General features: G+C 35.9%; 1 protein-coding gene and 1 long non-coding RNA gene across 2 annotated transcripts in view; both read left to right on the forward strand.

The window, feature by feature from the left end:
* Positions 1–1,532, forward strand: part of LOC130242096 (neurobeachin-like) — a 66,286-nt gene extending 64,754 nt beyond the window's left edge. The window contains exon 9 of the mRNA XM_056474109.1: positions 1,419–1,532. Within this exon, the coding sequence (XP_056330084.1) occupies positions 1,419–1,532 (114 nt within the window). The remainder of the gene's footprint in view (positions 1–1,418) is intronic.
* A 2,129-nt stretch (positions 1,533–3,661) lies between these two features.
* Positions 3,662–8,181, forward strand: LOC130241419 (uncharacterized). The gene is made up of 3 exons (XR_008838873.1): positions 3,662–3,762; positions 4,036–4,169; positions 8,114–8,181. It is a non-coding gene; the product is annotated as an uncharacterized LOC130241419 (long non-coding RNA).
* The last annotated feature ends 6,594 nt before the right edge of the window (positions 8,182–14,775 follow it).

Raw genomic sequence — 14,775 nt, forward strand, 5'->3', positions numbered from 1 at the left:
TAACAGGGAATGATTTTCTATAGGCACTATATGTATAGGGTTAGAACAAGGGTTAGATTTAGGGTTTGTTGTATGCAATTACTAGATGACGCAGTGGCGCAGTAGGTAGTGCTGTCGCCTCACAGCAAGAAGGTCGCTGGTTCGAGCTTCGGCTGGGTCAGTTGGCGTTTCTGTGTGGAGTTTGCATGTTCTCCCTGCGTTCGCGTGGGTTTCCTCCGGGTGCTCCAATTTCCCCCAAAGACATGTGGTACAGGTAAATTGGGTAGGCTAAACTGCCCGTAGTGTACAAGTGGGAATGAGTGTGTGTGGATGTTTCCCAGAGATGGTTTGCGGCTGGAAGGGCATTCGCTGTGTAAAAACGTGCTGGATAAGTTGGCAGTTCATTCCACTGTGGCGACCCCGGATTAATAAATGAATGAATGCATGCAATTATGCATGGTTTATTATTCTTACTAAAGAAAGCAAATAGAACATATGTAATGCTGTATAAAAGGGCACCTATTTTACCCCATTTTCCTGATTTAAGATAAGTCTTGTGTCTCCAGAATGTGTCTGTAAAGTTTCAACTCAAATCACCCATCATATTATTTATTATAGCTTTAGAAGTTTGTAATTATCAGCTCTGAGCATCTTGTAGCTGTTTTTGTGGCCTGTGCCTTTAATGCTAGTTCTCGCTGCCAACCGTTTATACCTGCCTGTCAGAGTGGGCCTCAATCTCCGCCCTCGGCTGCATCAGATAAACAGCACAGTGACAGACATGAAGGAAGCAGATCTCACACAAAGTTTACGTACACACAGACACACACAAAGCACGCGCGTTTAACTTTGCCCTGTTTTTGCACGCAAATGTGACAGGACACATGTTAATATCCACTGCTGTATGGAGATCTATTATGTTAATGTACAAAATAAACCAGATTAAACATCCACAAGCCGGAATTAAAGCATCTTCTTTTATAATTGTACTGACTTGCGGCTGTGGTGATAAAGTAAAAGCTGAAGTAAATCACTGAAATTCATTACAAACAAGCACTGAATTAAAAATGTTTTAGACTTGTAAAACTCATTCTTGATCACATTTGATGATGATCACAGAGAGCTGAACAGATCTTTTAATTGCTTTGCGCACGTCCTGTCTTGTTGATTTGATTATACGCTTTACTATGTAGACATGACAATATGCGAATGTCAATCAAATCGGTGGGCAGGGAAACCGCACTCCTATGTCACGGCCTCAAAATAAGAGGGATTTGGATCCTATTTTAACATCAGGACATTATATAAAAAAAAAGACTTACTGTCTTTATATCACCCCAATATGAGTGGACACACTATACCTACACACAGTTCTGTCCAAACAGCTTATAAAAGGTGATGTCCTTTAAAAAAAGTGTAACATTCTCTTTTTACCTTCCTAGAGCACTTTTAAATTTAAATCAGAGAGTGATATCCATCTGGTTGACCACCTTAAGCAAGTATTGTATGATGTGAAGTTAGCAAACAGCATCTTCTTTAAAGACACTAAACCCTAGCTGCTCTACTCTGCCTGATGTGTTCACATAGAGAAAATTAGTCCATATTCAAGCTATACTCGATGCTAATAGAACATATTAGAAACTTTGATGTAAAAACAAAACAATAGAAGCAATCAAATAAGATTCTAACGATATCCACTACAAATCCCTTTGAACTATTACAAACCATAAAATTTTGACAATTAAAACCAGTACTAGGGTGTCCGCGGGGTCTTAAACTATTAAAAGTTAATAAATCAATTATGAGAAAATGAAGGCCCTTAAAAGGTTTAAAAAAGTCTTAATTGCATTTTTATGAGGTCTTAAATTTTGTTCAAGCAGTGTCCAAAGTGTTTGACTCCAAATAAGCATAAATATATTTATTTTCCTTCTAATATTAACTACAGCGTGCTCAATCCACGCGAGTGGTTCGGGTCGGTGCATGTCCAGCCAAGCTCCTCCGTCCGGGTGATTTCACATAATTTGCGACAAACGCGGGAAGGTGATGTGACGCTCTCCACATGATAAAACTGGTAACATCATGAGATTTGGATTGGCACCCTACTTTAAGCAGCAGCTCGTTGACACCCTCAACAAAGCTGGCTCGTTTGTATTAATTTTCAATGAGTCTCTCAATCAGTCAACAAAGGAGAAGCAGCTCGATGTACATATTCGTTTTTTGGATAGTAAAGGTAAATGTGTCAGATATTTTAATAAATCTTGCCTTTGGTTTAATTTATACTTTCAAGCTTTGTTGTTACCGAGCTTATCTGAGTTCTGTTGCATGGTTGTGCTCCATTGATTTATTTAACTACAACTCAAGGTAAAGGTTTGATACTGACTAGAACTTGAAGTGGCGATGAGGTCTTAAAATATTCTGAGAAGGTCTTTAAAAAGTCTTAAAAAGGTATTGACATTACCTTTAGGATTCCTGCATATACTCTACCCTGAATACTTTTTAATAGATTCTAGTGTGTTTTGGGACATATATAACATATAACACATTTGGGACATGTTATATAACATATATAACATTGGGACATAATAATAACAATAGAGACCATAGTACCAATACATCTTCCATTAAAACAATATAATTTCCATTACACAGCTTTTGTGATGGTGTCTATTGTTGTTGCTGTTTTACTACTTCTTCAAACAAGGAACATGTTGACAACTTCCTAAAACATGCTAACATTGTTCTAGTACAGTAGTGCTCAAACTCGGTTCTGGAGGACCGATGTCCTGCAAAACTTAGTTCCAACCCCAATTAGACACACTTGGGCTAGCTAATCAAGCTCTTACTAGGCTTTCTAGAAACATTTGTGCAGGACAGCGGCCCTTCAGGACGGAGTTTGGGCACCCCTGTTCTAGAACATGCTTGCAACATGCCTGTTAACATTGTGATGTATGAAGCATGTTGCTAGTATTTTACCAACACTAAAGAAAGTTGCTCTGTTGCTAATGCAGAATCTCACTGTTGTTTGAACACTTATAAAATCCCTGATTTTCCTTTTCTGAAGTTCATTCTTGTGACATTTTAAATCATGCTAACATGCACGTCATGATTTTGCCAAGTACTGTATGATGCAATCCTGGATTAACGTCTATGTTGATCCTGGAACATAGATTTTATTCGAAATTGTAATCCATACCTATACCCTACATCTAAATCCAAATATAACTGTAAATAATTCCCCAAATCTGAGGGGAATAATAGTTGGATAACTGGATAACTGTATACCTAAACTTAACATAAATGGTAAACGTATTTGATTGGAATGTTGTTCCAGGATCAACATAGATGTTAATTCAGGAACATGTCCTGTTTGCTGAAATCAGGTTGGCGTGCTAGCATCATCCTAAAAAAAGGCAGGCCAACATCCTGGCGAGTTCAGAGAACGTTTGCTACCCACAGTCTCATCTGCGTTCTGAAATTAATCGTCTAACACTTTATATTCATATTTCATTTTTATTCATCTGTTTATGGATGTATTGCAGTGTTTTTCTCTTTTTAACCCATCTCTTAATCTTTTTTTAATCTTCCTAGAGCACTTTTAAATTTAAATCGGAGAGTGATATCCATCTGGCTGACCACCATAAGCAAGTACTGTATGATGGGAAGTTAGCAAACAGCATCTCCTTTACCTACAACGCTAAAGCCACAGATGCTCAGCTCTGCCTGGAGTCTTCACCAAGAGAAAACCCGTCTATATTTGTGCATTCGCCTCATGCGCTAATGCTACAGGTAAATGTCTGCTTAACTCTTTACCATTGCATTCTACCTTATAATCCTAAATAAACCACATAATGGTTGGTAATGTCACTAAATGTTAATCAGATGCTGCATTGTTTAGTTAAGGTTGTGAGATAATGTCAATGTTTGCCATTCAATGTTGATTATATTGAGGAATACATTTGCACGGTGATTATGCGAGTCAGTACTTTTAAGTCTTAATTACTGAACACTAACCACCAGTACTTTTTAATCAATTTGATTTAACCTTCCGTTTCTGCGTAGGATGTGAAGGCCATCGTTACGCACTCCATTCATAGTGCCATTCACTCCATTGGTGGCATCCAGGTGTTGTTTCCTCTCTTTGCACAGCTGGATTTCCATCAGCACAATGAAAGCCAGGTGGAAACCACAGTGTGGTACGTAATGTCAAATGCATAATGGCCTCACTGCAAAGAAAAAGCTTTTCTTGCTTAGAATTTTTGTCTTTTTGTTTCTAGTCTAAAAAATGTCAATTCAATGAAGCAATTTCTAGACAAGCAAAATGTAGTCTTGTTTTCAGAAAATTAATCAGAATGAAGCTAATTAAAAAAATTTAAGAGCCCCTATTACGCATTATAAAAGGTCATATTTTGGTTTTGGGAGTCTCCAACAACAGGCTGATATGCATGCAAGGTCAAAAAACACTTTTATTGTCTTATAATATGTATTTATTTTTATCTAATTATCCCAACGACTCCCATATGATTCGTTCAGCGATTCATTATTTCTCAAACTCCTCCTTAGTGCGATGCTAATCTGCGCTGATTGGTCCAATGAGCCAGTCTGTTGCAAATCGTCAACTGCGTTCAGAGCAAGACAGAGAGAAACACCCACCATGGCTTATCAATATTGTTGAAGTAGTCAGAGTGCCGAGTGTATGGATGAGCCCAATGCAGGAGTGCATTGAAGCAATGCAGTTAAACACCAACATAATGCACTGTTATTAACCATAAGTAAAAGCAGTGACACACATTCAGTATTAATCCACACAAATGGCAAAAGCTGAACTATTTTGAAACTTGATTGCCGTACGTGCGTAGAAACAGCTGACGGTGGCCATAGTAACGACAAGCGACAGAGGATCGCAAGCTCACAAACACATTTAAATCGGTAAAGAAAGCTGCACGTGCTGTGTTTTCAACGTGGCTTTAGACGCGAAAAGTGAATATAAAGAGTTAACTAGATACAGTACAAGCCTCGTAAGCTAGAGAAAACAAGGAGACACCCATTTTAATCGCACTTACTTACACTTGTAAAATTGAGGAAGGAACTGATCCATGAACTGTGTAAAGATAAAGTTCCTGTCAAACTCTGACAAAGTTCCAAACATCAGTAGTCTTTTCTGATCCTTCCTTTAACAAGCGGCCGACGAATCCCCTGTTGCAGGGGAGAATTCTTGCATTAATCACCAGATCATTCACTCATTCTCAGTCATGATCAGTCATGATGCGCCTTTACTGCAGCTCTGCACAAGACGTTTGGCCATAGCAGAAATGGTCGTGCCAAACAGAGCCTGGTTTCTCTCAAGGTTTTTTTTCCCTTCACTTTCGTCAATTGGTGAAGTTTGTTCCTCGCCACTGTCGCCACTGGCTTGCATGGTTCAGGACTTGTTGAACTGTGCATCGATGTATTTGCTCTTAAGTGTTTGGACTCTCAGCAGTGAAAATTAAACTACACTGAACTGAACTAAACTGAACTTAAACTCTGAAAACTGGACTTATACTGTTTCAGTTTACTATAATCTTTTATGTTAAGCTGCTTTGACACAATCTACAATGTAAAAGCGCTACTGAAATAAAGATGAATTAAATTGAATTGAATCAGTCTCACACACCCGCTCTCTGCTAGTTTAAAGGGAAAGACACATTCACGTTTTACTGGATCCAGCACTTCATATTTGGTATTCTTTCGTGTTGACGTTGGTACGAACAGGCAAAAGATCCGACTCAGAGTCGAATCTTTAATTGAAAAAATCTATATTTTTAAACAAAGCGTACTTTCAGATTTAAACCTCAGCTGGATGTTTTCATTCACTTAGAGCCGTGTTTCACACTGCATGGAAGGTAATTTTCAAAATTATCTTTAATTATTAAGAAATTGAGCTTTTCCTTAAAGGGGTGGTCCACGGTGTATTTTTATGGCTTGGTTGTGTTTATAAGATGCAAAGCAATCTGTGCTCATGCCTCATTTGTAGAAAATCACATAATTTTTTTCATATACTTTGATTATATACAGCTACTCAGCTAACATAAAAATGACTGTAATACCGCCCTCAATCGGCTCTGATTGGTCAGCTAACATAATGTGCTTTGATTCGGGGATCAGCTCCACATCACCAGGATGTATCACGTCTCTACTAACACGCGCTTTGCCTCGGCTGTGTAAATACTGTCAGTCAGAGTAGCTGTTAGCTGTATCAGTTTAAGCCTGAATCCAACAGAAAATGAAGAGCACACAGCTAAACCACACGCCTGCTCTCTAAAATAAAACCTGACAAGTGTCTTTCACAAATATTCGGGTTATAAGCATGTGTAAGTAACATGAAACGTTCACATATCTTTTGCGAAATCATTATTTGAGATGTAGAAAGCAGGGAAAGAGGCCGCATAGAGAAACTCTGCAGTGCCTGCATTTTAGCTTTCTCTGCTATAACATTACAGTGCCTCAGTGGCCACGCCCCTTCGGGTTTATGATCTCATTAATCAGGATGTATTTTTTTGTAGTCCCCAAACTTTGTTCACTGTAGGCTTTGCTAAGCTAACTCTGTAAAAGCCAATGTCTCCCTTTGCATTGAACTTTGAGCATATTACATTCAGAGATGTTGTTTATGTTCACACAGCTACATAACACATCAACTAAAGTTTAAAATATGATATCGTAGTGGACCATCCCTTTAAAAATAGATAAATAATCTGCCAATGGAGTAAGCAAAATAATCTTGTTTTTGCTTTAAAATAAATTAAAAACCTAATTTAACATATAATTTCTGAAAACAAAGTTATACTTTTCCTGATCTGTAAAATGCTTTTAGATATTTTTTAGATGTTTGGATTAGGAACAAGACAAAAATTCTAAGTAAGAAAAGCATTTTTGCAGTAAACAGGATTTAGCTTGATTCCGTTATAAAAGCCTAAATCTATGCATGCATTCTTAATTATATATATTTTTACAAATAGTTTCTGTTGTTACTTGATTGTTTTAGGTATTGTATTTAAATTGCTAATCAATTTGTAAAATCGTTTTGTTTTATAAAGATTAGAATTATTACATTATTTGAATAAAATTGTATATAGTTTATTTAATACTAATGTGTGTTCATACGCTGTAAAGAAATAACATGACAAAGTCTTGACAACAGATGTTTTTGTCTTGCTTTAACCTATTTAAATAATTAATCAGATATAAGGTATTTTTCTTAAGTTATAATCAGTTAAATTCAACATTTTTAATTAGTTTGATGTAAGTTTAGATGACTAGAAAAACTAATTTAATGCAATTAAGGCAACACTACTTATTTTACAGTATACAACATAATGTACTGTATGAACAAACATGTATTCCTCTTATTTATTAATTTTCAAATATTTGCATTATGTGAATGTTAGACGATGGTAATCTAATACATATTCAATGTTGGTTGGTGCAGATATGCAAAAAGTGAAGTGTATTTATAAACAAATTTTGAGAGGATCACGTGCTTATGATTGACACGGCTGGCCCTGAGTCAAGCTAATGTATGAACCACCAATCAGACGATTCCTAACTCAGTATAAATAACCATTACATCCAACCTTTAGTCATCTTCGTCATGAAGAATCCCCCCCTCAACCCCATCACCTCCTCTTTTTCCTCTATAGGGCAGCATGGCAGCCCATTGGCTAGCACTGTTGCCTCACAGCAAGAATGCCTCCGGTTCGTGTCCTACCCGGCCAGTTGGCATTTCTGTGTGGAGTTCATGCTCGCGTGGGTTTTCTCCGGGTCCTCCGGTTTCCTCCCACTGTCCAAAACATGAGACATAAGTAAATTGACTAAACCCAATCAGCACCAGAGTCAAATTCTGTATGAACAAACATGTATTCCTCTTATTTATTTATTTTAAAATATTTGCATTATGTGAATATTAGACGATGGTAATCTAATACATATTCAATGTTGGTTGGTGCAGATATGCAATAAAATATCTAATATCAGATGATCATGCGAAAATATCAAGTGATCAAGATGTGCATGCTGGTTACATTTGGTCAAGTCTTTCATCTTGAATCTTAAGCAGCAGTTACCCTGTAAAGCTGTGTAAATGTATTTTATCTTTTCTGTGCAGTTCAACTCTCCTGGCCTTCCTGATGGAGCTACTCAAGAGCTCGGTGGCAATGCAAGAGCAAATGCTTGGTGGGAAAGGTTTCCTGGTGATTGGGTACCTCTTGGAAAAGGTGCTGTCATTTTCCAACTTACAATTGAGACTGGTTAAGGCTGAAGTGTGCAATTTTAGTGCTGTTAGCAGCGGCAAAGTCATCACAAAAATAACAGTTATCACAAGTTATGTTTTCCCAAACTACTGTTTCAAAAGACAAAATGTTCCACAGCTAAGAGCTTCAGTCAGGTTATTGCTATTATGTTGGAACACTTAAATAAATCGAATAGCATTTGAAGGAGCACATTGTTTACACTCCATAGGGAAATCAAAATACACTCAAAAAAATTATGTTTGTTGTTTGATCAAACTACTTAAATACACTGAAACAAGTTTTTTTAGACAACTTACTTGTTATGTTAAATCCACTTTAGTTTGTAAAAACTAATAAGTTAACTTAATTCCTTCATGTTGTCCCAATTCAAATCAATTTTACAGTGCATTAACGTGTTAAAGTTGCACATTACATCTGAATAGTTTTTTTTCTGAACATTAAACAGAATAAATTGCTAAATTTTAAAGAATTTAACATGCAATCGAGTAGATTTTGCTCCTTTTTTAAATGATAATAAGAATATTAAAATTTGTACTTTTGGAAAGAATAGTCATCACCTCGATTGACTCTAGCTTTTGTAAGCACAAGCTGAAAAAAGGACTGTGAGCACAATTCACTAGCTAAGATGGAGGAGAGACAGCGCATTATGGTTGATGAATGACAAATGCACACTTCAGCATTTTCACGGTGAACTACCCTATTATATTCCTCTTGTCTATGGGTTTCTGACTATGACACACAAATGAACCCTGTGTCATTTTTAGTGTATTTTTTATTTATTCATAGTCTCAGTCTACCCTTGGCTCTGTCTAAAGTTGGCACTTGAGCAAAAGACTTACTTTGTCATTTAGCAGGGGCAGGTGTAAATCTGAGGTAGACATAACCTGAATGATCTCAGCGCCTGACGCCCCATTCACACGTAGCCAGCCATCTGTTTGTCTCCCGTTTATTCTCACTCCTGTCTCACACTACGCCCGTCTGGACCTCAGGTGCCAGCTGAGACTAATAACACACCAAAGCCTCCACAAAGTTAAAGTCCTTGTAGCTACAAAGTCAAATAGTGTCTTAAAGTTTGAAGAGGCTGCATAATTCCTTATAATATTTTCACTTTGCTGTAGTGTGTGATTTATTTATTTTGTGCGTGTATAATGTCTGCAATGTTACAAAGATCTTTTCCCCTTAAAGTGATTTATTTTAGAATGTAGTACACTATAAAAATAATGGGTTTCACACAATCAATTTTTGTTTTTGGGCAACATGAAGGAATTAAGTTAACTTAATAGTTTTGACTAATTTAAGCAGATTGAACGTAAAACAATTAAGTTGTCCCACCAAAAATCTCAAGAATTGTTTTGTTTCAGGTGTATAACAGATCAGTCCCATATTACCAGATATTACAAAGTCAGTGTCACATAAAAAAGACAAGGCTTCAGTTGATTGTAGCTGTGTTCATCTTGTGGAGACGATGTTTTTCCAACATTTTAAAAAACAACAACTCTTTGTTATGGTTAACCACCTGTAATTCAGGCTCTATTAATATTGTAAACGATTAGTTCACCCATTCTGTTATTAACTACTCACCCTCATTTTTTATTATTCCCATGATACTTTTGTTCATTTTCCAAACACGAATTAAGATATTTTAGATGAAAACCGAGTGCTCTCTCATCCTCCCCTACTGAAAAAAACAGCTTAAACCAGCCTAGGCTGGTTGGCTGGTTTTAGATGGTTTTAGAGGGGTTTTGGCCATTTCCAGCCTGGTCTTAGCTGGTCAGGCTGGAAAATGACCAGCTAAAACCAGCTTGACCAGCCTAGCCAGGCTGGTAGCCCAGCCAAAACTAGCTATGTCCAGCTTAAACCAGGCTGGTCAAGTTGGTTTTAGCTGGATTTAGCTGGTCATTTTCCAGCCTGACCAGCTGAGACCAGGCTGGAAATGGCTGGAAACAAGCCTGGAAATGGCCAAAACCCCTCTAAAACAAGGCTGGTCAACCAGCTAAAGCCAGCCAACCAGCCTAGGCTGGTTTAAACTGGATTTTTCAGCAGGGTCAAAAGACAGCAATGGTCACAAGACATTCAAAGTCTAGAAAAGGAACCAAAAATATTGCCAAAGCGTGCCATGTGACATTAGTAGTTCAACTGTAATCATACGAAGCTTCAAGAACAGATTTCTGCACCAAAAAAAATCTGTAAATATGTATGGAATTAGTTTTGTGTCAAAAAACGCACAGAACTTTTCCAAAAACAATTACAATTATACATTAACAAATAAAAAAACACAAAAAATACAAACAATCAACCAAATGGAAAAAAAGAAACATCGTCTTCAAAAAAGTATTAGTTCGGTTTACTTTCTGCTTTGCTTTCGATAAACTCAGTTTTGATGCGCTGTCAGAGTTTTCATACGGGACATAAGTTCAAATATATTAGCCACAGTATAATGTTATATCCACGTATGTGTTCATATATGGTTATATAAAATTATACCTAACACCTTAAACATATTTGTGCATATTTGTAATTGTAATGGTTGAAAAAATATATATGAAAGAGTAAGTTTTTGCATTGTTCTGAAATATATGTATATATGTTGCAGATATATTAAAGATTTATATATACATATATTTCAGAACAATATATATATATATACAGTCTAGCCCAAGGTGATTCCTACCCCCGGCAAATTCTGACTTAAAGTTACTTTTATTAAACCAGAAACTTTTTATCATTATTATTTTTTTTTTACCAGAAAGACACATGCCCTCCCAAAAGATAAATAATATAAAAACATTTCTCAGCTTTTGTTTACCTTTGAAGAAAAAGTGGCAGTCGGAATTTGCCGGTGGTATGAATAGTTTTGAGCTTGACTGTATGTAAAATCTAAATATAAACTTGTATGTCATATGTTTAATTTGCATATATTTCTATATATCATATTCCTATATAGGTTGCAATAGTGTAGAAAAGTTATTTTGATTAAATTCAATGAAGGTTGTATGACCAAAAAAAGATTGGATTTCATGGTGGCTTTTAAAACCTAACAAAAATCTCAATTGTTTCTCAGTCATCAAGGGTGCACGTCACCAGGGCTGTTTTGGACCAATTTTTGTCTTTCGCCAAATACCTGGATGGCCTTACCCATGGCGCACCTCTCCTCAAACAACTCTGTGACCATATCCTGTTCAACGCGGCTATTTGGATCCACATACCCGCAAAGGTGAGCAAAGGTCATGTCTTTTCCAGAAGATACTCGGCTAGATCTCGATGAAACATGACAGCAATTAGGAGTATGTTATTACTCAGTGATAGGCAGAAGTGTCATGTAGACCACCGTGACCTGGTCAGATGGGCTCAGGAGAAGATTTGCAGAAATGCTTTTGCTCTCAATTGTGCACACTGGAACTATACATTTTGTATTAATGTTTTGATTCATCTTCTCTTTTTTTAACTATTTAACCATTTTTTCATTCAGTTTATTTTTTACTTGAAATCAAAGTGAAATGGGTTATAAAAATAGGTTAAGTGTATTGGTATATACTGTAAATGAAGAGTTTAGATCCAAAAACCTCTAAATGCCATCTAAAATTTTTCTCTAAATTTAGCATTTTTAATCAGGCTCCTGGGTGTATGTTCAGTAATATCACTTTTATGGCAAAGAATAAGTCCTTTTCCTGGAGTTTAAAGTGGAATATCTCAACTTGAACAAACGAGGCTGAGAGAAATGGAAATTTCAGATGGCACTTGGAGGTTTTTGCATCTGAACTCTTCAAATAATAAAGTTCAGTATTGGGAAAATTACAGTATTGGGACATGAAATGGCTTTGTTGTTTATTATTATTATTTTTATTATGGTCATACTTTACAATAAGATTTCATTAGTTAATGCTAGTTAATGTATTTACTAACATAAAACTAATTATGAATAATTATGAATAATCTTAGTTCAACATTTACTAATGCATTATTAACATTCAAATTCATGCTTGTTAACAATAGTTATTGCACTATGAGTTAACATGAACTAACAATGAACATCTGTATTTTCATTATCTAATTTTAACTAACATGATTGTTTATTTATTATTATTATAAAGTGTTACCATTATTAGTAGTATTTATTAAAATGGGGTTTACTAAAGGGTCTGTACCTGTGTCTTTAGATTCAAAGCTACGTAATAGATTAAAGCGGGTTAAAATTTTGGACTTGGAATTTTAGAGTCCGTATCGATTTGTTAAATATAAGATATATAAAGCTAGTTCCTCATTTACAGTGGTTATAAGGAACAATTGGACATTTTGGACAGGTGAATGCTAATCCAAAAGATCCAAACCCAAAATATTTAATGTACTGTTACACCTTTTGACACTGATGTAATTTCTGTATCTCACTTAATATGACTCAAGGCATCTAAAAAGCTCTTTTTTCCCTTAGCGAAAATCTTGTCATATAAACTGTTCACTAATTAATTATTTTTTACATTTTTCATCAGAATTACTTTGACATGGGGGTGTTATTAAGACCAGCAGGGGTGCTCAACCTGTGGTCTGTGTGGGTCCTAATGCCCCAGTGTAGTGAAGGGGACTCTGTATTGCTCAGTGAGCGTCATCTTTTGGATGAGACGTTAAACTGAGGTCCTGACTCTCTGTGGTCATTTAAAATCCCAGGAAGTTTTTCAAAAAAAGTAGGGGTTTAACCCTGGCATCCTGGCCAAATTTGCCTACTGGCCTCTGTCTATCATGGCCTCTTAACCATCCCCATATCATAATTAGCTTTATCACTCTGTCTCCTCTCCACTAATCAGCTGGTGTGTGGTGTGCAGTCTGGCGCAATATGGTTGCCGTCGCGTCATCCAGGTGGATACTGCTGCACACTGGTGATGGATGAGGAGATTCCCCAAAAATGTGTAAAGCCTATTGAGTGTACAGAAAAGCCATATATAATTTTAAGGAATTATTATTATTATTATTATTATTACATTTATTTTAACATCTTCACAGCTTGCCAGCTTATCCTCCATGTTAAGAAGCTGCCAGAATGCCACAGCCTTGACAGAAAGTGATATTTTTCTGAATAAAAAATGTACAGTCCATTTTCTCTTGCAATGTCGTCCCAAATGCTTGGTATATTTAGAGTGAAGTTCAAGATTTCAAAAAGAAATTGGACTTTGTTCTGACCTATGAAGGAGAAGATGAGGCATTTCGGAAAGCAGCCAGATGCTGTGCTGCTAATATGTCTTGCTCACTTTAGTTTCTGCACTGCTGCCGACCGTCATGAATAAATAAAGGAGATACGAAAACACATACAGGATCAAAACAAAGACCTTTGGTCACTGGAAGCCTGCCATGGATCCAAAAGGAGAGAGATAGTGGGAGTTCGCTCGCTCTTTCTTTTTGAAGAGGGAATTAGCAAGGAAAGAAAGAAGGATGAAAAAAGAAAAAAAAAGAAAATGAGAGGAGAGGAGAGAAGGAGGAAGCAAGCAGAAAGAAAATGGATAGATGAATAATGGAGAAGGGGAAAAATATTTTTTCTATTCTTTCTTTCACTTTCATCTCAATTGTCTTTTTTTCCTTCCTTATTTTTTTTCTGCCATCCATCTATCAATAAAAATGAAAAACAAATAAAGGGTGGTAGAAAAAAGGTGGATAGCTGGATAAATTAAGAAAGCAATAAAATTAAAGGGAAAATAAGGAATGATGGTGAAAAAGGATGGAAAGCCGTAAAATAAGATAAAGACAAAAGAAAAAGGTGGAAAAGTAGCATAAAAGTAAAGAAAAATGACAGATGACAGACAGAATCGACAAAGGAAAAGACAAAAAAGTGAATAAAATAAAAGTAAAGAAAAAGAAGAAAGCATGCAAGAAAGTGCAAAGATGAACTAATAAATGAAAGAAGGGAAAAGGGCTGGTAAGTAGTGCTGAAGGAAGAGGAAATTATAAAAGAAAGAAAAGAAGGAAGGAAGAATAAGAAAGAATAACAGACAAAATAATAAATACATTTGAGAATGACCAAAGGACATTTTAAGAAATAATTATTAAAAAATTCAACAGATAAAAGAAAGGCTAAAAAAGTGAAGGAAAACTGAAGAACAAAAAAATAAAAGGAAGCCTTTTAAAAAACAGTATGAAAGGGCGAATGAAAATGTGAAACAGCACCAAGAAAAATGACAGAATGAAATAAAAGAAAAAACATGAAACCAAAGAATTAAAATCTAACAAAAAAATGAAAGAATAAAAAAGGAATTGTAAGAAGTGCTGGAGGAAAAGTGAAGAATAAATAATTGCAAGGAAACCGGTGAAAAAAGAAAATAAAAATCAGTAAGAAAGGGTGGTACAATACTGTAAAAAGAAAGAAAGAAAGAAAGAAAGAAAGAAAAAGAAAGAAAGAAAAGAAAGGACAGAAAGAAAAAGTGGATAGCTGATACAAAGAAAGACTAAAGAAAGAATCTAGTAAAAAAAAAAAAAAGTATCAATAATTAGAAAGAAATATGATAGAAGGTAGGCAAGAAGGATCCAAGGCGGA

This window comes from Danio aesculapii, chromosome 15 (genome assembly GCF_903798145.1).
Source record: "Danio aesculapii chromosome 15, fDanAes4.1, whole genome shotgun sequence".
Lineage (NCBI taxonomy): Eukaryota > Metazoa > Chordata > Actinopteri > Cypriniformes > Danionidae > Danio > Danio aesculapii.